This window comes from Ictidomys tridecemlineatus, chromosome 5 (genome assembly GCF_052094955.1).
Source record: "Ictidomys tridecemlineatus isolate mIctTri1 chromosome 5, mIctTri1.hap1, whole genome shotgun sequence".
NCBI classification, from domain to species: Eukaryota; Metazoa; Chordata; class Mammalia; order Rodentia; family Sciuridae; genus Ictidomys; species Ictidomys tridecemlineatus.
In genome coordinates this window covers 188984903-189009538 of record NC_135481.1, presented here as the reverse complement: position 1 = coordinate 189009538, position 24636 = coordinate 188984903, and the positions used below count along the sequence as shown (strand labels likewise).

The 24636-nt window shown below is 42.2% G+C and overlaps 2 protein-coding genes and 1 long non-coding RNA gene across 3 annotated transcripts in view; 1 reads left to right on the top strand and 2 right to left on the bottom strand.

The window, feature by feature from the left end:
* Positions 1–24636, top strand: part of Rtf2 (replication termination factor 2) — a 44800-nt gene that overhangs the window by 10721 nt on the left and 9443 nt on the right. Inside the window, exon 5 of the mRNA XM_005341386.5 lies at positions 1852–1930. Coding sequence (XP_005341443.2) covers positions 1852–1930 — 79 coding nt within the window. The remainder of the gene's footprint in view (positions 1–1851; positions 1931–24636) is intronic.
* Positions 7131–13787, bottom strand: LOC101955949 (putative beta-1,3-galactosyl-O-glycosyl-glycoprotein beta-1,6-N-acetylglucosaminyltransferase 7). Its single transcript, XM_005341388.5, has 3 exons — positions 12768–13787; positions 11594–11689; positions 7131–7357 (listed from the first exon to the last, which is right to left on the bottom strand). The coding sequence occupies exons 1-3, from the start codon at positions 13732–13734 to the stop codon at positions 7131–7133; spliced, it is 1290 nt and encodes a 429-aa protein (XP_005341445.4). The 5' UTR covers positions 13735–13787.
* Positions 17278–19366, bottom strand: LOC144378157 (uncharacterized). Its single transcript, XR_013439770.1, has 2 exons — positions 18382–19366; positions 17278–17842 (listed from the first exon to the last, which is right to left on the bottom strand). It is a non-coding gene; the product is annotated as an uncharacterized LOC144378157 (long non-coding RNA).

Genomic DNA, 24636 nt, shown 5'->3' with positions numbered 1-24636 from the left:
AATAAAGTACACACGTGGTGTCATTTAATACATTCACACTGTCATGCAGTCACTACCTCTATCTAATTCCAAAATATTTTCTGTCACCCTCAGAAAAAAATCCATACCTGCTGAGCAGCCACTCTCTGCCCCCAGCAGCTACCACTCTGCTTTCTGTTTCAGTATATTTACCTGTCTGTTCTGGTTATTTCATACACATAGAATCATAAAATATTATGACCTTTTATGTCTGATTTCCCACTTCTTTTTAAGAAAACCGTAGTTCAGCCCTGAAGAGGAACTTGCCAGAAGACAAAGCTCAGTGGCAGGGCTTTGAGTGGGAGCTACCTGCAGCCTGTGGCTGTGACTGTGGCTCCCCTGGTTCCTTCCCTTTTCTTCTGCTGGTTAATCTCTTCTCCTTTTTTCTCTTCTAAGTTACTTGAGTTGTGCCTGCTTTGGCTTTTGTCCTGATTAATAGAGCCTCTGCACTAGAAAATTTTTTGATGAATTGATATATGTAATAAAGATTATATAAAGACTTAAATATGAAGAGAAATAGAAATAAATTTTTAGTATAGTAAAACACTGGATCTTTGTTTAAAGAAAGTAATTTCCTAATATGTAATAATTGATAATCATCCATAAGATTTTTTTTTCATCCTAAATAACATTTAATTAATTTACTGCCATTTTGTTTATTAGATTTTTGTCAGGGTGGTCTGCTTCTGCTACAATCCCTGGGATATTGGTGAAAATTTCTGTTGTGCATTTGTAAGGGGCTGTGTAAAGTAAAGTGTGGAAGTGCTTTCTGCTCCTCCCAGTCCTACCTTTAGAGGTTGTGTTGTAAGTTGTCTTGCATTTACTGTCCCCTCCTTCACATCACACCCACATCCCACTTCTCTACTCCTCTTCAAACATCCCTGTGAGTAAACACGGATTCTTCCACATGATCATGGGGTCCTGTTATGCATATTTTGTAATCTCTTCTTTTTCCACTTCCCTGTCTGATCTGAACATGTTTCATGGCCTGGAATACCAGTTTGCCTTACTCTTAATAGTTCTGTGGGTATTCATCCTTAATTTAACTATTCATTCCCCACTGATGAGCACTGGAGTGGTTTCCTTCTCTTCTTTGTTACAGACAGTATCGTACTTCACTGTGTGACCCAAATACGTTTCACCTTTGTGTACTTGGGGCATGTTTCTATACAATCACATTTCTTTATTCTTCCCTTTTTTCACGGTGCTGGGAGTTGAACCCAGTGCCTTTGCATGTTCTAAGTGAGTGCTCTACCATGGAGCCACACCCCAGCCCTGGGAGAAATTTTTAAAGTGATTCTTTAGCTGCTATGACCAAATTGTCTTCCTGAAAAGTTGTGCCCACCTTCCAACAAATGTACCTGTGTCCTCAGATGGTTTCCACTGGATATCCTTTAATTCGTTAACCATCGCCTGATAATATTACATATTGTGAATTTGAAATGTGTTTCCTTAACATTTGAGGTTAACCATTTTTTCATGTTCTTTTCTTAATATTTCTTTTGTGAATTTAATATTTTTTTTGTGTTAATGCCCTTTTCTCATTTTTCTTTTGTACTTTTATTGCTTGTTAAGATCCCTTCAAATAGTAATAAAATAAGCTCTGAACCTCATATATATTTAAAACAACTTCTCCCTTAGTGCCTATTCTGTCTTTTAATGTGTTTATGGTTTTAGTTTCAATTTTTTAAAAAATTTTGGACATACTTTTTTTAATAGGATAAATTTATCTTTGTGATTCTTGTCATGTAAATGAAAAATGCTAATTGATAATGTAATCACTAATTTTTAGTTCTTGTCTAAGCTATTCTCTATGTTGGACTCTTTCTCTAGATTTTGCTTCCTTCGATGCTGTGGTTGTGTGTTTTCCGAACGTGCCTTGAAAGAGATAAAAGCAGAAGTTTGCCACACAGTGAGTTCTTGACATATTCTACTTACTCCCTTCAGTAGCTGAGGAAATCAGATGGTTGAAGTCCCTCCCTCTGCTTGTCATTTATGGATCCTTAAATTCTTTCTGAAACAGATCTGATAAGTTGCTTCTCTGCTTAAAACTCTGCTGTGTCTCTTTTTTTTTTTTGGTGAAAGTACAGACTCACCAGCTTCTTGTGACCTGATGTAACCAGCCTGTGCAGGTCAGCTCTGGGCTGTTCCTGGATGTGCCACTCTCTCCTGGGCCTGCATTCCCTCTACTCTGACCTGCCAGCCTGGAGAGGCCCTGCTCCCCCTGAGCCTTGGATTCAGTTCTTACTTCTGTGGTGAATCTTTGTTGATAGTCCTCTTTCCACTTTCCTTGGTACTGTGTTACTCCATTGACCTCATCATGATGCAATGTGTATTTATGTGTGTGGTTTTGGACCATGAATTTTTGAAGGTGGGAACACAATGGGTTCATTTTCTGATCTCCGGGGTTTGTTCCCTCTAGGGCCACAAACACTCACATGAATGAGCAAATGCCTTGGTGTGACAGCTAGCCTTCTCAGATCACACAAAGGAAATACTAATGATGTTGCTTCTGTAGAGTTGTATTACCGAAGCCCCAAACCCTCATGTCTTTGATGTTCTTCTGGCCTTGGAAAGCCTGGCATTTAGTTTGGTGTCATGGATGCCAGCAGCTTCTGACTGTACACCTGTATTAACTGGATTTCATTAGACCCGTATTATTTCCCCATGTTGTGGATGATTCTCGGCCAGTAGCTTTCATGAAGCACTTGTCATGGGGGCAGCCATGCCCTAGGTACCTATTGGTGGCATATTCCTGGAAGAAAAAATCCTTGAGGGTCCTGCCCTTGGGCATCCCATGCCAGCTGGAGAGATAGACACTCAATAAAGGAGCAAGACTGTATGGGCTGTGATGGATGCTTGGAAGGAAGCACTCAAGGCAGGGGAGAGAGTGCACTAGTGGAGGTCAAGAAGGCATCTCTGGAGGTTTGACCAAAACTAGAGGGAAAGAGGAGTCAGCCATGCACACTTGAAAGCAACCTCTTGGGCAGCAGGAATAGCATGTTAGCTCAGAGTGACAGGGGACTTTGCTAGTTCAGGGAACAGAAAGTGTGGCCAGGGTGGAGGGCAGAAGAGGAGAAGTATGTGAGATTGGAAGGTTAAGAGGAGTCACTTATACAGGGCCAGGGTGACCACATTGTGTTTATGGATTTTATTCTAAAGTCATTGAAAAGCTAGAGGGCAGCTTTAACCCAGATATACTTTAGATTTAAAGTTATTCCCTCTACTAAAGAAGCTGGACATGGAAGAGGACATCTTTGATGATTCATTTATAGAGCTCAGGCAGGTAAAAGGTAATTGGTGGTGCAGAAGTCAGTGGAGGGCATTTGGGGTGACTATAAATGAAGTCTTCATAGAATTTGGAAACTCTTATTAAGCTTTTTTTTTTTTTTTTTAAAAAAAAGAATTGATTATGTAGTTTAATTGGCAGTATTTATAGTGTCTCTTTTTGGAAGACAATATTACTAGTGTTGCAAGGGAAAACAAGATTTAGATGACAGGTCCTGTGCTCAGGGAGGCTGCAGTCCTACAGGAATCATAATTTACATGAACTATCTTGTTCCATTTTATTCTTTGAGGCCAAATTCCAACATGGTGAAGGTGTTTTTGATGTTCAGGGGCCAGAGCACTTTCTTATGGCGGTGCTCTGGTGGGAAGTGGCTACATGAATGGGTAAGCATTTGTTCTGGGCCTGGAAGGAAGAGTGTGCATGTCATGGGACCAACTCTCCAAGGAGATCATGATTGCTAGACATAAAGGTGTTGCTTTGAGGTGATCCACAGACAGGGTGTCAAACATCTCTGCAGGACATCACTGAGTGAGATGCTGATAATTTGGCAGCACTTCTGCAGACCTGCTTGGGTGAAGGAAGAAAGTCTCCTTGGTCACAGTATTTTTTATTACCTTTCTTAATATTTGCTTACTGCCTCAGAAAGAGTAGGCTTAAGCTCAGAGCCATTTCTGCCAAACTCTGCAGAGGGGAAGAGCAATGACACATCTTCTGGAGCTGCAGCAAATCATGCAGATGTCACTGAAGGGAAATAAAGCCACAGTGTCAGGAACCAAGACAAGTGTTTTCATTTTTTAGATAATGTCTGAAATGTAGAGAAGTCACTGACATTATAACAATGTCAGGAGCCTCAAGGGTATTTAGGGCATTTTTTTTCTCTACTTTTTGGCAGGCGGACTACTAGGGGCTTAAGGCAAGGGTGCTTGACCCTTTTTATTTTTTAAGACAGGGTCTTAATACATTGCTCGGGCTAAGTGCTGAGGTTAGCCTTGAACTTGCAATCCTCCTGCCTCAGCCCCTCGCTGCTGGGATCACAGGTGTGCACGTCCGTGGTTTCACTGACATTGGACTTTTCAGTCACTAGAAGAGATTAAAGGGTTTGAAATAGCCTTGGTCCCATGTTGGAAAACACATGGTGTGTGCACTTGATTTCAGTTAACAGGATCCAGACAGATACAGTTGCTAGGGTTTTTGTTTTGTTTTATTTTTACTGTAAACAAATCAGTAGCCAAAAAATTAATTGTATTCCCTACTGTGTTCTTCACTTCTTGTAAGAAGCAGCAGCAATTGGAGTAATTATGGGATGCCAACAAATGATGTGCTTGTTACTTAGAGCATGATCCATAGATGTGTGATATTAGCATCACCTGAGAGTTTGTTTGATTTTTTTTTTAAGAAATGCAGAATTTCAGCCCTAATTCAAACCTGTTGAAATAGAATTTGCACTTTGAGAAGATTGCCAGATGATTTGTATGCATAGTAGTAAAATATGAAAAGTGCTGCTGAGCAGATGTTAGGGGTATGATAAGTAGTTTTTAGCTTGCTAACTTTCTGGCTTTGTATATTTGGGCTTTCTAGGTAGGTAAATGGGATTTGTGGTTGTTTTAAAATAAGAAGTAAAACTATGTGTGTGTTGATGTTGTCTTTTTGCATTCATTTTATGAAGTAAGCGGAGTAGAAAGGGAAAGATCACTTAGAAAAGGAAATATTTTCAAAAATTGGTATCCTAATTCTAATTTCCAGACCCTGGCCTCTTCCAGGTTAAGATTTCTGCAATTTCTGTGGTCTTGATTAATGTTTAGCTTCGGGGAATCGCATAATATATGGCCTTGCCAATGTATTTCAGACATTTTTTTTTACCTATGATTTAATTTTCCCTTTTTCTTTACAAATGAGTACACATAGAGTCTGGTTCAGAATAGACCAAGCATTGGCTTCTTCTTGGTTTGATACTAACAGGCTGCCACTTGCCTGACCTCTTAGCCTTCCATAGTCAGAGTGGCCATCTGTCTCTCACCCTGTTCATCCATTGCCTCCCCCAAAACTCCACCAGAGCTCAGGTCCCAAGCTGCTTTGTTGCACTGTCTCTTATGTTACTTTCTTACTTTTATTGTTTAGGAAGCTATGTTTGTGATAGTATTGGAGCCTGCAGGGCAGGGGCAGGTCTGTGCCCCTTCCAATGAGGGCACAGACCTCATGGAGTTGTTGAGTGATGGCCTGGACTCTGCAGCCAGACTGCTTGCCTGCTCCAGTGCCAGCTTCTGAGCCCAGTGATCCTGGGAAGGTTTCATTGCCTGCCTGTGCCCAGTTTCCTGCTCTGCGAAAGCATTAGAGTGCACATTCGATCCTCACAGTAGCCCTGGTGGTAGTTATTCTGATGTATCAGGTCACTCTTCATAGTGTATGACTGTTCTAAGGATTGACACTGAAATGGAGTGAAGGCAGTGCCTTAGGCCTGGCTCTGTCATAGTAGCCCTGCACCATACACCCATGTTTCAAGTACATTGAAAAGACTTAAGTTTCTTTCTTTTTTTTTTTTTTTTAATGTGGCTTGCATCCAGTCACTAGTGAGTTTTTATAAAATGCAGAGCACATGATTATGGTGAAGCCAGGCAGTCAGAATGTCTCAGTTGGTACCTTTGGAGAATGCTATTTGCCTGGAAGACTGAAGCAAAATGGTGGTGTGCTACAGGAGACTCCTGTCGTCTTTCTGGTACTGCTGATATTTTCTGTGTGTTTTCAGGAGAAGAAATGTTCATTTAAATCAAGATCTTCCTGTTCTGTGGTTCACTTAAATTTGGCCTGTGGTGCTTGCCTTCAGAACCTCTCTTCCTCTCCTTAGCTTCCTGCCTCTCCAGGGCTGTGATTTTATTTGTATGTGTGGGAAGGTTGAATTTACTGAGGTGCTTGCAGTTTGCCTTTGAAATATGTTCTCTTCTTTAGTTTCCTCCTGCTTTTCCTTTTTTAGTTGTTTTATGCTGTGTTCTTTAGAGGCTGTATACTTCAATCCTGTGTGATGCCACGAACACTTTTAGAGAAAGTTTTCAACTAGTGTGTATAAAATTCTCAATGAGCAGCAACAATAAAATAGGGACCCTGCGAGGGAGGAGAGCTGGATCTGTGGCTGGAGGTAGTTCAGACCGTCAGTGCCTTAGGCCTGGCTCTGTCACGGTAGCCCTGCACCACACGTGTATATAGTATCTGAAGTTAAATTAATTAAAAATATAAAAGTTAGAAATCAAGATTCACTGCCTCTGTCTTTCTCACCACATTTTCATCATCCAGCGTCCCCTACAGCTGTGGTAGTGTCGGGCACTCAGGTGTTTCTACTCCACATGGACTTATTTGACCCAGAGAAATTAACGGTTGGGTATTTTTCTAGGGTTCTCCAGAATAAGGTTATATTGTTCTCAGCCAATAAGGACAACTTTAGATAAACATGTTTTCATTTTCAGTGGGAGCTTGTCCGTTATTGTCTCTATATAAGAGTTCCAGGCCCTCAGAACAAGATGTGTTGCTCTTAGCTCCAGCTTGAACCTGGATCTCAGCATTTGGAGAACCCAGGTTTTCAGCAACCATCTCCTGAAGCTGTCTGCCTCCAGATGTTTCTCCATATGTCACCACTGGTAGCTTGAGTTATTTTTTCTCTTGTGATTTCTTTCTCAAAGCTATAAAAGTGGCCTGTAATCAATAGTAAAGTCTTGTCAATAGCATGCTTCTGAATTCATTTTAGGACTGGTCTTGTCCCATTCTTTCTCTTTTGGTTCGTCCTCTTGTTTCAAGTCAGGAAACAGAGTGATCCCAAAAAGAGCGTCCACGCTGCTTAGTGGGTCAGTTTCATGTTGAAACGAGTTTCCTGTTGGAAACTCCAGTGTGGTTCCACGGGGACTTCTGCCTGCCTTAGGGTCTGAAGTCGGTGCCGCCTCTCTAAGCATGTAACCACAAGTGGGTCTGAGGAGGGTTCAAATTTGCTGGCAAACAGAGAAGGTGACTTAATGATCCATGGCAGGTCTCCTAGTCCATACACACAGGTGTCTTGGATGTAGTGGCCTACAAGAAGAAAGACGAAAACTGAGCTGCCGTTGTTTCCCCGCAGTTCACATTCACACAGAAAAGAGGCTGTGCTGCTTCTGATGGCATCTGACAGCCTCTGCGCCTTCATAAGAGTTCAGACCAATAGCATTTCCGTGATTGCTTTAGCCGAGGCTTTTGTGTTTTGAGTTCTGAATTTAAGGTGAAAAAGGAGCATTTTTGTTCTTTTTGTTTATGATTTCTAAAATGTTTGATACTTGCGTGGCTGCCTTAGGTGAATACTGTGGAATCCTAGCTAGTTGTGGCACAGGGAGTTGAAGTAGCACTCATTTGCCTGGTAAAATCTAAATTCTGATAAGTGGTGTTTTTTTTTGTTGTTATGTTTTTTTGTTTGTTTGTTATGTGGTGTTTTTTGGGTTTTTTTTTTGTGTGTGTGTATGTACCTGAGGATTGGACCCACAGCATTGAGCTATACTATACACCCTACCCCTTTTATTTTATTTTGAGTCAAAGTATCAAAATAACAGTTGCCCGGGCTGGCCTCAAACTTGAGATTCTCTTGCCTCAGCCTCCCAAGTTGCTGGGATTACAGGTGTGCACCACCTTGCCCTACTCTGTTAGGTTCTGATTCCACAACCTTCTCAATCTTTTCCTAGGTCGTGAGTAGTTTATCAAGAAGGTGTTAGTTTTAATGAACATCGCTCTGTCTTTCATTGGTTTTGCAGAGTGAACATGTCATGTGTAATTAAAAGGGAAATTGCATTTGGAAGCAGTGCTGATGGGATCCCTTTGAGACAAACCCTGTGGCATTTCTAGTGCCTCACACTGTGTGTGGTACCTTCTGCTCTCTTGATCCTCTTGATACCACACTGATGTGGTTTCCATTTGTACCCTCAGTTTGCAGGTGAGAAGTGAGGTCTCAGCTCTGGAGTAGAGGCCTGTCCATTTGGTGACCCTGCCCTCTCACTGCTGAGCTCCTTCTTTTGCCCTCCCTATATCGGCCCAGGAAATAGTGTTTTAAAAGGGAGAGGGTACTGCAAACTGAAAAGTCTAATGTTGTTTATAAGACTGAAATAAAATCAGAAGGAACTCTGCTCCTGCTGAGCAGAGTCTATGTAAAGGGCCTAGAACTGGCACTTGGTAGGCATGGCACTGGTGGCAGCTATTATCATGATGAAACGTTTTTTAAGTGATGGACTTTTTGTGTGTGGGGGGGTACTGAAAACAAACCCAGGGGTGCTTTATTCCTGAGCTACATCCCCAGCCATAAAAAAACATATATATATTCGAGACAGGATTTCATAAGTTTCCTGGACTGGTGTTGAACTTGCAATCCTCCTGAGTTGCAAGGATTTCAGGTGTGTGCCACCATGACTGGATAACTGATAAACACTCTTGGTATGAAGTGATGGAATCTCAATAATATCTAAGTAGTTGAAAAGTCTAAGTTCAAAGATAAGCAATGTGAAAAACAGGACATAAATGAGCAATGAATCAGCTACCCCTTGATCATAACTTCATAACTGTTGATTAGATGTATATGGGTTTGAACTAGAAGGAAACAGAAAAAAATGGAACATTTTCAAGGTCCTGTTAATGCTGTGTGGGTAATTAAAAATAAAGGAGCTCTTGGCTGCTGGTTATTGTGGGATATTGGCATTCTGTGGCAGGGTTGAATGTGAGCTGGCCAGTGTTGTTGCCACGGGCAGCTGCACCTTCTTTGAGACCCAACTCTGCCCTTCCTGTGCATTTGGGTGTGGCTTTAGGACTAGATGAGCCTGGGGTCGGATACTAGCGTCTACCTGAGAGTGCTTGTGAGGATGAGTGCAGGCTCCAGAAGGTGTACCACCGTTTCTACCCCTAGTGCTTGGCCTGAGTCAGTGCTGATCTGAATGCTGCCCACATGTGGCTGTGTGACTGCTGTTCAGCCAACTAACTGAACTGGTTTATTTTGATTGTTTAGTCAAACCCAGGGGCCATACCCAAACAGTTTGTACCCTGAAGCCAGTGATGGTAAGAACTTTCTGAACTGTTTGCAGTTAGGGGCAGTGCTGTTGTTGAAACATTCAGGTTGCCACCATGTAAATCTTTAGCCATTACTGTATTCCTGAGCCATTACTGTATTATTGGTAGCCATAACCCTTCTTCCACCACTCGCACACCATTTTCAGGGAGCATCTAAGCCCCCTGCTTTTCTGAGCACTTAGGTACTGGTCCTAGCCACCCCTGTGGTAGTGGCAGGAGTGCCTGCTTCCTAATGAAAGGCAGGCTGTTTGTCAACTTGCTATTGTTGCGCTGTTGCCTTCTTGCCCTGTGAAGAGCTCCCAAGTTGAATCATGTCTACCCATTGAAAGATACTTCATGGAATGTTTACCCCAGGAGTGGGGCGTAGCTCACTGGTGGTGCACTTGCCCAGTGTGCACAAATTCATCCCCACCCCCACCAACAAGGCAAAAGGGAAAAAATCCCAGCTCTTCTGCTCCTACCTCTCAGGAGGTGGAGGTGCACAAGGCCACAAGAATTACTTGTCTTTGAACTATTCTGACATCAAAGTTTACATTTTCATTTACCTATAGCCCATGTATTTGGGGTCAGTCTTTTTTTTAATATTTATTTTTTAGTTTTCGATGGATACAACGTCTTTATTTTTTTTTATTTTTTATGTGGTGCTGAGGATCAAACCCAGCGCCCCGCACATGCTAGGCAAGCGCACTACCGCTGGAGCCACATCCCCAGCCCCAGGGTCAGTCTTCTTAATAGCTAGAAAACTAACTGAACTTGGTTTATTTTGCTTGTCTAGTCAAACCCAGAGGCCATACCCAAAAGCACTATTAGAATAGGTCGTCCCATCTCTGCGGTAGTTCCCCGCCTGTGGCTAGGAAACTACTTATGGACAAACTGCAGGGCCCAAGTGTCTTTGCAGAGGGGATGCTCTGCCACAGCCACCTTCATATAGCTTTACTTGGGTCTTCTGCATTCTCTATTCACTACTGTTTGCAGCTCCACCTGAAGGCTGGGCACCCCCTGCCATTTTCCTTTCATGAGCTCTCACAGCATTGGCATCTCTGCTGAACTCCTTGACACTGAACTGTGAGCCTCCTGTCCTGCATCTTGTTTTCCCCTACACTACTGCACCTCCCAAGCAGCCATCTTGGGGGTGGGGGAATGGGGACAGTGGGCCAGAAGAGGTCCACAGGAGCCACATTCCAGTGTCTTTCTCTAGGCATTCCCCCAGCCTAGTGTGCCAAGAGCCCCTCTGCACCCAATCAGTTTCCTCTAGACTTTTCATGGAATAAAGGCACATGCTCCCCATCCAAAACCCGGCTTTGGGGTGTCCATCTATCTCCTCCCATGATTAAAATCTCTGGGACACTAAAAAGATGAGGAATAGATTACGAGGGGGGGGGATAAACTTTGAATTACTTAAAAATGTAATAATCTCTTTTCCTTATTTCTTTTAGAAAGCATGCAGGTAAGACAAGTGTGAGGTCTGATGCTCCAGAGAGGGCATAGCAGACTATCTGTAAAAGGCCAGAGAGGACATGTTTTGGGCTTTGTGGGTCCCTACTCAGTCCTGCCCTTCACTATCATAAATAAGGTACTGCTGGGCATGGTGGTGCACACCTATAATCCCAGTGACTTGGGAGGTTGAGGCAGGAGGATTGTAAGTTAGAGTCCAGACTACACAATTTAGTGAGACATTGTCTCAAAAAAAAAAAAAAAATATCTGGGATGTAGCTCAGTGGTAGAGCAACCCTGGGTTCAATCCCAGTACCAAACAAAAACAAACACACAGTAAAACAAGCACATGGGTGTGGCTTTGTTCCAGTAAAACTTTGTTTATATAAAGAAGTAGCAGTTGGCTCGCCCCACTGTCATCAGGCACCTGCGTTATTCAGTCTTATATTCTAATGCACAGCAAACACAGGGCTCGTTTTTAGTCAATGTTGGGTTTGAATTCTAAAAGCAGATTTTAAAAAAATGCAGATAGCTTGTGACTTTTATCTAAAAACTTATTCAGTTATGACCCTGCTTATTTACCTCGTGAAAGTTTAACCCCAGGTATGTTTAAGAATTGTACCTTTTCTGTGTGGAGCTTATGTTAAATTAAAAACTTTGTACACATTGACACCATGCTGTTGGGTGGCCACTGACTCCAGGTCAAGCCTGGTTGCAGCGGCCCCCACCACTGTTGAGGCAGCAGCTGTGTGATTTCTGTATCAGGTTGCGTAGCCTTGCTTTGCTGGCTTTTACCTCTACATCCGTCATGGACACTTCCTTCCTCTGCTCTCCTCTTCATGGCTCGAATATTCCCTTCCCAGCCAGCATCTGGCATAGCACCTGGAGCATCTAAGGAGACACAACCAACACACACATTGTGGACACAGCTTCCTGAACTTTTAGTACAAGTTCTTCTGCAAGGTCATTGTCGTTCCCTCTAGATCAGGCAGTCAGTGAGAAGGACAGGGGGCAGTCCATTTTTGGCTAAGTCGCCTCATTGGTTATGTCCTACCAGGGGCTAGACTCGTGGGCAGGTGGTGTACCACTCTGGTGGTGATGTCAGGGTCGACCAAGGGCCAGGCTCTGCATCTGTGTGCCTGGTATTCTTTCATCCCTTTGCCTCCCCTGTAACTCATTCATGTAAGTTGAGTGCTCTTCGTGGTCATGGGGGTTCTTGGATTTTGATTGTTCTGGAACAGCCTCTTCAGTGATTTGAAATTGGGACTTAAAACAGGTATGGGATTTTAAAAGGGGTCTCGGCAGTCTCTGCCAGGTCCTTTGCACAGTGTTCTGGACTGATGAGCGTGGCTTTTTAAGCCTAAAGCCATACTCCTCAGGAGCCAGTTGGCCATTTACAAAGAGGAAATACTTAAGTCCACTTAGAGGAGGGTGTTAGATTTCCCTCTGCCTTGGAGAACCTATCCAAAGTATTAGATTTGCAACAAAAAAACCAACCAGCTTGAATATTTTCCTTTTTATGGTGCTGGGGATTGAGCCCAGGGCCTTGTGCATGCAAGGCAAGCACTCTACCAACTGAGCTTTGTCCCCAGCCCCTAATATTTTCCATTCTTAATGGTTGTTTGCACACCATTTGACCCTAATGCATCTCCAGTAGTGTTTATCAAGTGAGGGAAGAATGAAGAACTTTCCAAAAAGTTATGCTCAGCATTTTCAAAAGGCTCTGGCTGAGGTGAAGGCAAAATGCCAGACTCCTTTCTACAGAGGGAACAAATACAGCCATGTTTGCTTGGGAACCTGGTGGCCTTTGCTAATGTCAGACTCCTAAAACCAAAGACCTGGATTCCTCAAGCAGGCATTTACAAAGCCACAGGAAGACAGCTAAATAGAAAGCATCTTCAATTAAGAATGAGACTTCTACGGTTGCTTCTGACCCGAGCAGACATTTGTATGGTCGGATGGCACTTACCTTTTAGTTGATTTAAGGTCACCCAGTAGTGCTGCTCTGGGTTGAGGATGTGTTTGGACCACTGAAGCATGTCTTTTGCACGGATGTCAGTCAGTATGAACTCCACAAACTTTCTTGTGAGTATGTAGTAAGCACTTCCAAAGTAAATTGTTAGGTTATGAGGTGGCTTGTGTTTGAATTTTTTATTTGGAGATATGTAGACATTTCCTTCAGGACTGGGCTCAGGATGATTTTGACTGGCCTCGGATTTAATGTTTAGTGGATGTATTACTCTAGGAGTAATATTTTTATCATTCCATTTGCTTCTGATGTGGTGTATGATTTCTTTGTTGGTTTTGATTGGAAAATCTTGTCCACAAAGATTAATGACATAGTTCCATTGAAATTTGGAGTGGACTAGATCTTTCATACAATTAATGTCTGCCTGTAATCTTGTAAGGCCAGCATGAACCACCTTCTGTCTCTTTGAAATAAAGATGTTTTTAAAACAGTCAACCAGGCTTTGCACCACAGTCTTATACTTCTTTGAGGCCTTTTCATCAACATGAATACAATAAACATTTTGAGGTGCATAAATAGCTCTGAGAAGCTGCACAAACATGGCCAGCTCCTTGTGAATGGTTATAATATATGCCAAAGAGAAATTACCCTCTTCTGCAGACAGGGGCCTGGTTATGAAGTGCAGTCCTTGGGAAATCCGGGAGCAGTTTCCTGGTGTACGTAAATAAGCAAATATTCCAGTTGTTTGAGGGTTTTTACAGAATTTTGCAATTTGAGGAGCTGCCTCTTTCCCTTGAAATAAAGCTGAACATAGTTCATCTGGATAGAAGCCACATTCCACTGCTTCTGGAGAGGTGGGCGCTTCGTCTTCTTCCTCAAGATCTGGGCTTCTTAAGTAAAGGAAAATGAAGATGCAAATTGCTACACACACGAGGAGCCCAGGCTTTGTGGCTCGAAGTTGGCTCATGTTTTGGGTTCTGAGCGCATTCTGATTACTGCAGTCGGAAAGTTTTTCTTTAAATTTCCTAAAAGAACAACAGGTAGAATTTAGAGTGTTGTAACTTTTTTTCCAACTTTATCAAAGCATACTAAAACTACATGTATTTAAAGTTCATAATTTTACCAGTGTTTTGTTTGTGACAAGGTCTCACCATGTTGCCCAAACTGGGCTCAAAGACCTGGTCTCAGGTAACCCCCTTGCTCAGCTGGGCTGAGCTGCACACCACCAGCTGACTAGAACAGAGCCAGTTTTTATGTATTTGAATGTTTGAGAAACCACCACCACAGTGAAGATAACAAGCATTCTCCCCACCCCTGAGTTTTAACCCTTCCCTCTTGCCATCCCCACCTCTGAGCAGTCACTGGCAGGCTTTCTGTCATTCTGGGTTCATTTGCATATTCTAGAATTTTATAGCATGTACTTTCTCTGCCTGGTGTTTTTCACTTATGATAATGCTGCTTAGAATCGTCCTTGTCATTGTGTTTATCCCTGTTCTTTCTTACTGCTGTATTCAATCGTATGACTGGGCGCAGTTGGTGCATTCCTCTGCTGATGGGCATTTAAATCATTGCCAGTTTGTGTTTCAGGGATGCTATAAGCATTGCGTACCAGCCTGTGTGGGCAGGTATTTTCGTTTTCTTGGCTAAACATCAGATGGTGCTATAGCTGGTCCACTCATCACTACATCGTCCCCCCCCCCCCCCCCCCCGTGACACCCCCAGGCTGTATTCCAGAGTGGCTGAAGCAGCAGTATATTCGAGTCCACTTGCTTTGCATCCTGTCAGTGCTGGGTGAGATCAGGTGTTTTAACTGTAGCTGTTCTAATAAGCATGGAATGGTGGGTCCTTGGGGTTTGAATCTGCATCTCCCTGCTGACTGAAGATGTTGAGATATTTTCAAGTGTTTTCCCCATTTATTTATGCCATTATTCTGTATTATGTTGAAATTACGTCTTTTCAGTAAAGCGAATGACAAAGTAAGACAAATTTTGTGATTTTAAACCTAAGTCTTTTGAATTAGTTTATGAATTGTTTTAAAGGAATACTTTACTGATTAAATACAGTGTCTTTATCTAATAAAGTTATTTGATGATAATGTAGTTGCCTATCTTGATCTATATGTAGGTATGTGAATAGGTGTAGCCATAGCAAAAAGTAATCAAAAAGTCTTTTAATTAGTTAAATATTAGTGCTACCATTCTTAGAAATTTAGGGTAGGAAATTTGTGAGCTAAAATGTCATTTGAGTCATGTCTCTTTGTTCCCATAAAAAGCCACGTCTTTTTCTGTGTCCTGTTCTTCAGAAGCCTCTGTTCTTTGGACAGGAGTTCTGTCCTGGAGTTGACATAATTCCTTGCCTGTCCTCTCATCATTACACGTGCTGTTCAGATTGACCAGACAGCATTTTGAATTATCCTTGTGTTCTTGACTGTGAGGCATTGAAATCCACAAATATATGTTGATTGTGGATTTTTAAAATGTTTTATATTTATTTTCATTGTACGGCTTCTTTCTACCCAGTATGCTTGAAAAGTAAAAAGCTGCCCCTGCCCAAATGTACCAGCCAGGTCATGATGTTCGATGGTGGTGCAGTAAATGTTGATTGCCCCAAATGTCAAACCTTAAAGATGTTTTATAAATTACATAGTACTTTGTAAACGTAAAACTCAGTGTAGTTTTTTGTCACATCTCTTCCTGTATTGTAGCTGTAGTTTGCGGGGCAGGGAGGTGAAGTTTTGTCCCTTGCCTTGGTTTTGCTCCTGTGGTAGAAGTAAGCCCCTCTGTGCAGACACATTGTCCCCACATAGCCCTCTCTCATGTAACCCTGACCGGCCAGAGGTGGCAGAGCCCAGGGGATTGGGTATTTTCAGTAGTTTATGTAATTAAATGAAGACCAGCCCCAGGGGTAGCCCATTGTCCTTCAGGGTGGAACCTGGCTGAGTGGTTTTCCTCCCTTCATAGACACAGGCAGGAAGGGGGAGCTGGTGGCATGGGGACTGGTTACCTCTCCTCCTTATTCTGACAGTGCAACTTTTTACAGCTGCCTGCTTAACTCTGGCTCTGGTTCACTTTGAAATTCAGAATAGTTACCTTCTGGAATGCCACCTGCAGTTTATCTTTCTGTTATTACTTCAGCGAAGGCTTTGTGAGGCTGACAGGTCAGGTGTTGTTATGAGGTCTTTGAAGATTGCATTGCTGATGAAAATAAATAGTTCTTGCTCTCTCTTGAACATGACATCCAGGGGATAATGCGAAAATTCCAGGGTTACTCTTTGGGGCTGGCAATTTTCCCTTTTATGCTAATGGTGACTCTGTTCTGCTTTGCAAGCATTTTCTAGCTGTTCTCAGGTGTCGTTTTTTCTATTGTAAAGTCAACTTTTTAATCCATAATGAAATGTGTTCATTACATCTATGACTTTCTGTCACTAAATTAATTTCCAAGAAAAGTAGGTAGTGTTTTCCAAGTGTAAGGAATATGAAATCCTAAAGAAGTATAATCTTACTGATTTTTTGAGCCATTTTTTTTCTCCACAAAATTTTAAATATCTATTTCCTTAAAGGCTTTAGAAAGAATGGACACACATTATCCATATGTATATAGAATTGACATTCAGGTTCTTTGTCCAGCCTGGGCATTTTTACCACTCTATGTCCTGTTCCTGGGCTTTATTAAATCCCACATGGCTTCTAAATTCTTGGGCATGTGAGATCACTTTGAGGCTTTTGCCACATACTGCCTTTCCTTAGGTTGTCTTTCTTAGTCCATGTATGCTTTAGTAATCTTTGCTACCCCATAGCTGCACCCTTTGAACAGGAGCATTGTTACAGTATTGTAACATATGTAGAATTAAATAGCTTCCAGATAGCAAATAACATGAAGCTTACACAGTGGACTGAAGCCATGCCACAGTCAGGAAACACTGTGGAATGCAGCCATGAGACAGGGATCAAAGCTATGGCTACAGTGGCTTAAAGGTGGAGCAAAGGTAGAGCGTGACTTTCCTCCTTTATCCAGTGCTGAATTCTGATCAGTTACAGGAATAATTTCATTATAGTTCTCAGTGGAATTGTCCTGCATCTTGTGTTTTTGTCTAAGCCCAATATACTTCCCAGGAATCGTTTCAGAACATTTTACCTACCGTCCATGTTCATTCTGTGCTCTCTCTCCCCACTCCCAGCAAGCCTCAGTAGTGGGTTTGGTGCCATGAGTCACCCCTGGGCCGTTTTTTTAGAGCAGGCATTCTAAATTTGTTGAAATGAAATTTAATTTGTTGGGAAGGCCTGTTGTGGGGGTTGGTACTGGCTCTTCATAAGCACTCACTTTTATGCTGAATTTTTTAGACTTTGTTTTTCTTTAGTCTTTTCTTTTAAAGGTAATTCCAGCAAGTAAATATGTATAATAGATGGGTATCTTTCAAGATGAACTTAAAGTATCTTGTCATATATTCTAAAATATTATTGCTTTAAGACATTAATATAAGTTTAATCAGCAGAAATAATTTATTTAATACTCAGAGTTTTTCAGATATTTATTTAAAGAAAAAGAAAACCAGCAATGCTCATTATCACATTTACCTTATTGAGAACCTGATATTTGGCTTGGAGACTGGGAATATGGGCTTTGACGGCAGCCTCCTAAGCATACTGGGTGGGCGCAGGAGTGCAGGAGTGGTGCCATGCTGAGCCTGGCTGGCCCCAGGAATTGATCAGCACTCGCCAGCCCAGGCATCTCATCAGCTCTCATTCCCTGGAGGTCTGTGTCCCTGACCACCAGAGCCTGGGTCTCTCTCCATTCACTGTGCCTGTCTGAAGAGGCTAGGGCCACAGCAGTGAAAATCTTGTGTCTGTTACTTTTGTCATTTTTAGGTTCAGAATAATGTACAGAGCACCCTGGACAGGAACACTTTTCCTTGAACCATTTGGGTTTACTGTGTTAGTTGGGCTTGTTTTGAAATCAAAAACTGTTCAGCTGGGCTGGGGATGTGGCTCAAGCGGTAGCGCGCTCGCCTGGCATGCGTGCGGCCCGGTTCGATCCTCAGCACCACATACCAACAAAGATGTTGTGTCCGCCGAGAACTAAAAAATAAATATTAAAAAAAATTATCTATTAAAAAAAAAAAAAACTGTTCAACTATCCAGGAAAATGGAAGTCTTAATCACAGCAAGCTTGCTCCTTTGACATGTGTAAACTTTTGTAAGCCATTTTGATATAAAGAAGAAAACTTCATTTTAGGATATCCACTCAAAATGACCACAACCAATAAAACAGTCTGTTTTCATTACTGGCACAAAATGAGAACTGAAGATTTGGACATGGCCTAGAGGTTGATTTAGTTACTACCTCCCTGTAAGGAATTAACAGGTGGTAGCATTTTAAATTTAAAAATCTAGTTGATCTCATACTGTGAAAATATTCCACTTTTATTTTCTTTGGCTTAAACAAAAAGTGACAGTGTTTTTCAAAAGATGCCCACAAATCTGCATTTGAAATGTTAGTCAGAGTCTAGTCTTTTATTTAAAGCCATAAAGGGAATGAAGAAAAACACACTTTTACTTCAGAGGTAAATTACACTTAACCTGTGCACTCCTGGACCTGCGAAGTTAAAGACACTCACCAGAAGATGCTGCTGCCTTCTGCGAAGTGGGGATCCTGGCAGGGCCATGCCACCTCTTCTCCTCCCTGTGGCTTCCTGGGCAGTGGCTCCCGCTCTGGAGTTGCCTGGCAGGTTGTGCTGCCTTTGCATCCCCAGAGAGTTGCATTCTCATTGATTCTGTCATGTAGATGGAAAAATAATTGTTGTTCTTGCTTCTCCATTTCTTCAAGACTGGGTCACCTGCTGAAAAAACAAAACCAGGCAAGAGAAAACCCTGCTCTGATGAAGGGCAGCAGGGCAAGCTTGCATTCTGGAAACTGTTAGGTGAGATCCTGGCATTCATGGGTCAGATGTGTTAAATGCTTTTAAAAATAGGAGCCAAAAATTTAGTTATCTGACCCCTTTTCATTAGCATGATAAAAAAAAAAGTCATTTAAAAATCTCACATCTTCCTGAATACTATCCAGCTGAAGCATGGGGCTCCAGTGTTGCTCACAGACACCATCTCTGGGAGCAAGGTGATCCTTGAGCACCCTGTCCTCTCTAGCTCCCCCAGCAATGTGGGCAGGTCCCACCTGCTCCCCTTGGTTGGCTCTGCTCTCCCCTCCACCTTTGGGCTCCTGTCCTCTTAACGTCCTTTCCTCCTCAGGTTCTAAAGGGTTTTTTATGAACTCTTTAAGTTCACTGTAGACAGATCTACTAAGAATAGTGACACCAAGGGATGTCAGTCACATTATCAGGGAACTGGGGTAGCTTTGTGCCAGAGCACTCTGCACCTGGCCTTGAGTTCCGTCCTAGTACTGAGGACAAAGAAAAAAGAAGGGAAAAAGTCACATACTGTGGAGATTTGTCATCTCCTCATATGTGTCTGGACACCGGCCTGGGCAGTTGAGTCACATGAGCCCACATTGTCCCCACCTGCTGGTGGAATGGAGTGACTGGTGCATATGCTGCTTTTCTGTAGAGTGGATCTGAGGGTGCCATGGAAAGACCTTAACTGAGCAGATAGGACCAGATCTCCGTAACTAAAGGTGTTGCGGCATTCATGCAGCCTTTCCATAGTGAGCCAGTGTGCTTCATGCTCCTGTGGAAACTTTCATCTTCCATGAGTTGAGGTTCTCATTTTTTTACCTAACAAGATTCACAAAGTGAAACCAAGTGTAGTAGTGCACACCTGTAATCCCAGCAGCTTGGGAGGCTTAGGCAGGAGGATCTCAAGTTCAAGACCAGCCTTGGCAACTTCTTAGCAAGACCCTGTCTCAAGTAAAAAATAAAAAGGGCTAGGATGTAGCTCAGTGGTAGAACACCCCTGAATTCTATCCCCAGTACAAAAAATAAAAAAATATAAAAAAAGATTGACCAAGTAAAGCTCATATTATGTATGGAAAGGCTACCCTGCCAGCTTGTAAAGTCTTGCTATGACTGTCCCCAGTACCCTAAATATGTGCTTGAAGTTTCTTCTATGGATGCTGCTGAACTGGACCAGTAGTTATGTACATACTGGCCATTCCTGGAGGGAGGGGACTGGGCTGGATTCTACCTGATTCTCACTGCTCTATCAGAAAGGAAGAAGTCATTCTAAGCCAAAGAGAAATGGCAGGAACAACTGAGGACACGATGGAGAGAGTTACCTGTGTAGTTCTCAGGAAAGCACTGACCCAAGAAGAACCCAAGGAGATGGACGAGGAATAAATGGGTTCATACATAAATTTTTAAACAGATTGATTAAAATGAAATTTGAAAAATGAAAGCCTTGAGAGATAAAATGGACAGACGGCTTGTGTGTAATTAACAAAAAGCAATATGAATGCAGTGGGGATTTTTTATTTTTTAAAGCCCGAAATGAGCAGTCTCTTTGGCATTCAGATTAACATAAAATTTGGTTTTTGTTTTTCTCAAACCATGTGGTGTGATGGATGTGCTCAGAGAAGGGAGTGTGAATTTTTTGTAAACTCATGGGGAACTGTTTGGCTTTAAAATTTTATTACTTTTTATTCCTGGACTGAAATATTTCTTTAGACTATTCTCATTCTTTCATTTAGCAAAAAGATAAAATGGCTCCCAAATGGAGCTTGCCGCATAATGGAGAAAAGACACTGTTTTCCAGAATGCAGAGGCTTGCAGGCATCATCCACTTACTGCATGCCATGAAGTCCTGTGTGGGAACAAACAAGGTTCTGAATCAGAGAATAACTGTCACAGGAGTGAAATCCTTAGGTCAGACACATGCAATCAGCTCCTTGTTACAAATAATGTTCGTAAGCATGAAGATTGGGAAACCACTGTTCCATTTGCTTAAGTGATGTAGATACATAGGTATATTAGCCTGATACTCCTAAGTCTACAACTCGTTCCTCTTGGCACTTTCAAACTGGATTTTTAAAAGAACTTTAAAAAATTAATATCTGGAGCATATAAATGAAAGTTACTAGTCTGATTTTTCTTTGATGTGTGATAAGCATTTTGTACATTGTCATTCCTCTCTTAGCATGTGTTAAGAGCCAGGAGATAGCTCAGGGGTAGAGTGCTTGCCTCACATGTTTAATCATTTCCCTCAATTCAGGCGCATCTAAGTCACAGTAATAAAAGGAACCAAAGATTTTAAATGAACTTACAATTTCAGCAATAGTTGAAACCGTTTTAGTAGGATAATATAAGTCATAGGGAAAAGGACAGTCCTTTTGGACCAACTGCACCATTGCAGCAGCCCCTACCCTCTTTCTAGACTGAAGGCAAAGGGGCACTCTAGAGAAGAGCCCCACCCCTGGCATGGTGGGTGAAAACCTGCTCCCTGCCCTTGTCTCACTTGCCTTTTGGGGATAAGCCACTGCACTTGAATTCCCAAGTTCAGGCATGAAATCAGGATAAGTGATAGGTCCTGGAGCAATGGAGAGAGTTATGTACACAGTCCCAAGGGAATGTTCCTACTCAAATCCAAGCAACCAAGGTCTCTGAGTGTTAATGGATCTTTTGAATTTTTGAGAGAACAAACAAGATAGCTTAGTTTTTATGTGAATGATTTCTGACTTTTTATTGTGAATGGCTTATTCAGCTTTGAAAATACAGTAACTCAGGGTCAAGTTATATGCAGAATAGGGTCCACAGCATATAATCAGTCATTTCCAGAGGAGAGAGTCTGTTGACCCTCAACACCATAGGAAAGAGGAGCAGCAAGACTCCACAAAGAAACTACAGCAGGTATCCTGGAGGGGAGGCAGGGAGACACTAGCTGGATGGTCACCTGCCTCCTCTCCCCTTTTGACTCTGCCCTCAGGAGGGTTGCTGACGTCAGAGCTGCAACTCCAGGCCCCACTGGGCCTTCTCTTCCACCTGATTCCATCTCTGTGATTCATTTTCATTCCTTCTCCAAGGAAAAGACATGTTCCTCCCCCAAGGAACTCTCTTATCTGAATCTCCCCTAGCCCGGGACTTCCCAGGGGTCCTCCTCCCTGGGCCTGGCCTCCTGGAGCACCTGAACACAAGCCACTTATCTTCAGAAGCGTCCCAATCAAACATCTAGTTGGGATCTCCTTAAATTACTCAAATAGTTTCTCTGTGGCACCAGCCTTAGGGATTTCTGGGTCAAGGGAAAGTATCTTCAGTCATGAAAAACTTTTCAGACAGACTCTAGAAAAGGAGCTGATGTTGGCATAAAATAATCACTTTTAAGCATAAGAACCACAATGAATAATTCAGCTAAGTTAAAGCAGAAGAGGGCCAGCAAACATTGATTGCTGTCTTCTATGTGTTGAGAGGTGCTAACCAAATCTTTGACAACTTTAAGAGTGCCTCCACATCTCTCTGGGTGGAGATTGCTTTCTAGAAAGGAGGTCATGGACTTAGCATGTCTCCTATGATGGGCACAAGGAGGCCTGCTGGAGGCACTGTTCACTCGCCTACAGATAGCACAGAAATACCTTTCCTCTTGATGATAAGGTGCCTGCCTGGATTTTTTTCAAAGATACTGGCTGATGGAGTAACTGGACATTTTGGTTAGTAATAGGCTTTACTTGGTAAAATGTTTTTAATATCTATGATTATAATATTATCAAATGGCTCTTTAGAGATATCAGGAAAAATTTTGTTGGCTTATCCACTCAATGGATAAATCAGTGGAATAAAATTGGCCCAGAAATTAACTTTCACATTTATGGTTAATTGATTTTCTACTAAGGGGCCAAGACAACTCAAGGGAAGGAAGAGTAATCTTTTCAGTAAATGGTGCATGAGTAACTGGATGCTCACATGTGACTCCCCTTTATGTCAGCCATTAAGATAGAATCAAAGAGGATCACAGGTCTAAACATCTGAGCTAAATGATTGACCTCTTAGGGAAAACACAGGAGCAGATTTTCATGATCTTGGGTTGGGCAATGATTTATTAAGTACAAGACCAAAAGCATAGTGGTAAAAGAGAAAATTGGTAACCTCAGTTATTCCACATCTAAAACTTTTATGCTTCAAAGAACATCAACCAGAAAGTGAGAGGACAGCCCACAGGAAGGGAAAGAGCATTTGTAAATGTTGTATCTGATTAGGGACCTGCTGTGGCCTGAACACTTGTACCCCCACACACACCCAGTTCATATGCTGAAGTCTAATCTCCAGTGCAAGAGTACTAAGAGGCCAGATTTTTGGAGGTGATGAAGCCCTCCCACATGGGTTAAGACCCTTATAAAAGAGGCCTGGCAGAGCTGCTTCCCCTGTAGCCATGTGAGGCTCCATTCATGAGGAATGGGCCCTCACCTATAGATGCCGAATCTGCTTTTGCCTGATCTTGGACTTTCCAGCCTCTAGAACTGTAAGCAAGAAATTTCTGTGTTTATGAATTACCCAGTGTAAATGATTTTGTTATAGTAGTCCAAATGGACTAAGACAGAACTCACCCAGAATATATAGAGAACAACTCAACATTAAAGAAACAAATGACACAATTAAGAAATTGGCAAAGGATTTAAATAAGACATTTCTCTGAAGAAGATATAACTGGCCAGTAAGCTTATGAAAAGATACTCAGCATCACTGGTTTTAGGTGAAATGCAGATTAAAAAACAATGAGCGAGGCCAGATATGGTGGTGCACACCTTTAATCCCCGCAGCTCAGAAGGCTGAGGCAGGAAGACCACAAGTTCAAAGCCAGCCTCAGTGATTTAGTGAGGCCCTATCCAATTTGATGAGACCTTGTCCCAAAATAAAAAAGGCTGGGGATGTGGCTCAGTGGTTAATCCCCAGTACCCCAAAACCAAACCAAACAAAAAAACGCATTCACACCATTTAGGATGTTATAATTGACAGTAAGCAGTGTTGGTAAGGATGTTGGGAAAGGGAATCCCTGTGCATTGCTCAGGAGCATGTAAAATGATCAGCAGCTTTGGCAGTTTGTCTTTGGAGGAGAGGCACTTCCTCCAGGATTGAGCAAGAAGTCCACATATGACCCAGTGATTCTACTCCCAGGGGTTTCCCAACAGAGGTGAAAATGTATGTTTACATGTAGACTTGCACGTGAATGTTCTCAGTAGTATTATTCATAAGAGCCAAAGTGGGAGCAACTCGGATGTCTGCTAGCTGTTAAATTTAGTGGGCGGAATATAAAGAAATGTAGTTCTGATACTTGCTACAACATAGAAGACCCTGGAAAACATTGTACTTGATGAATGCAGCCGTTCACACACAGAACAAAGACTCATATACTGTGTGATCCATTCATATGAAATGTCCAGGAGAAACAAATCCGTAGAGACAAAGTGGATTAGTGGCTGCCTATGACTGAAGTAGGGCGGAGACCATGAGTGCTGATGGATGTGTTAAAGTATTCTAAAATTAGATTATGTGATGGTTGCACAACTGTAAATAACTCCAGATGCTATTGACCTGTGCACTTTATGTGAACTTTGTTAAATTATGTTTTTATCTTTTTTAGAAAGGCATGTTTGATAGGAAATGTAAATGCTGGCCAAGCCGCCTTCTCCAGAGCTTACTCAGCATTCTGTGTCCTAGTCACAATACCTGGAATTAAGAAGTGAAACATGATTTTTGCCCCCCTACCCTGTAAAAAAATCACAGAGATGGAAAAACATTAAAGACCCAGAATGTTCTACAAGTTGGAAAGCTACAGAGTAAGATAAGGAAGAACAGTTCGTGTTTCTAGATAGGGTGGGTGGGAAGAGTGAGCTCACTTCTCTTTCACTCGGTATTTTTAGGAGATCCCACCCCGCTTCCATTGAGGGTTGAGACCATGTCTAATTTAGCATGGTGTCCAGCTCTCTTACAGGGCGA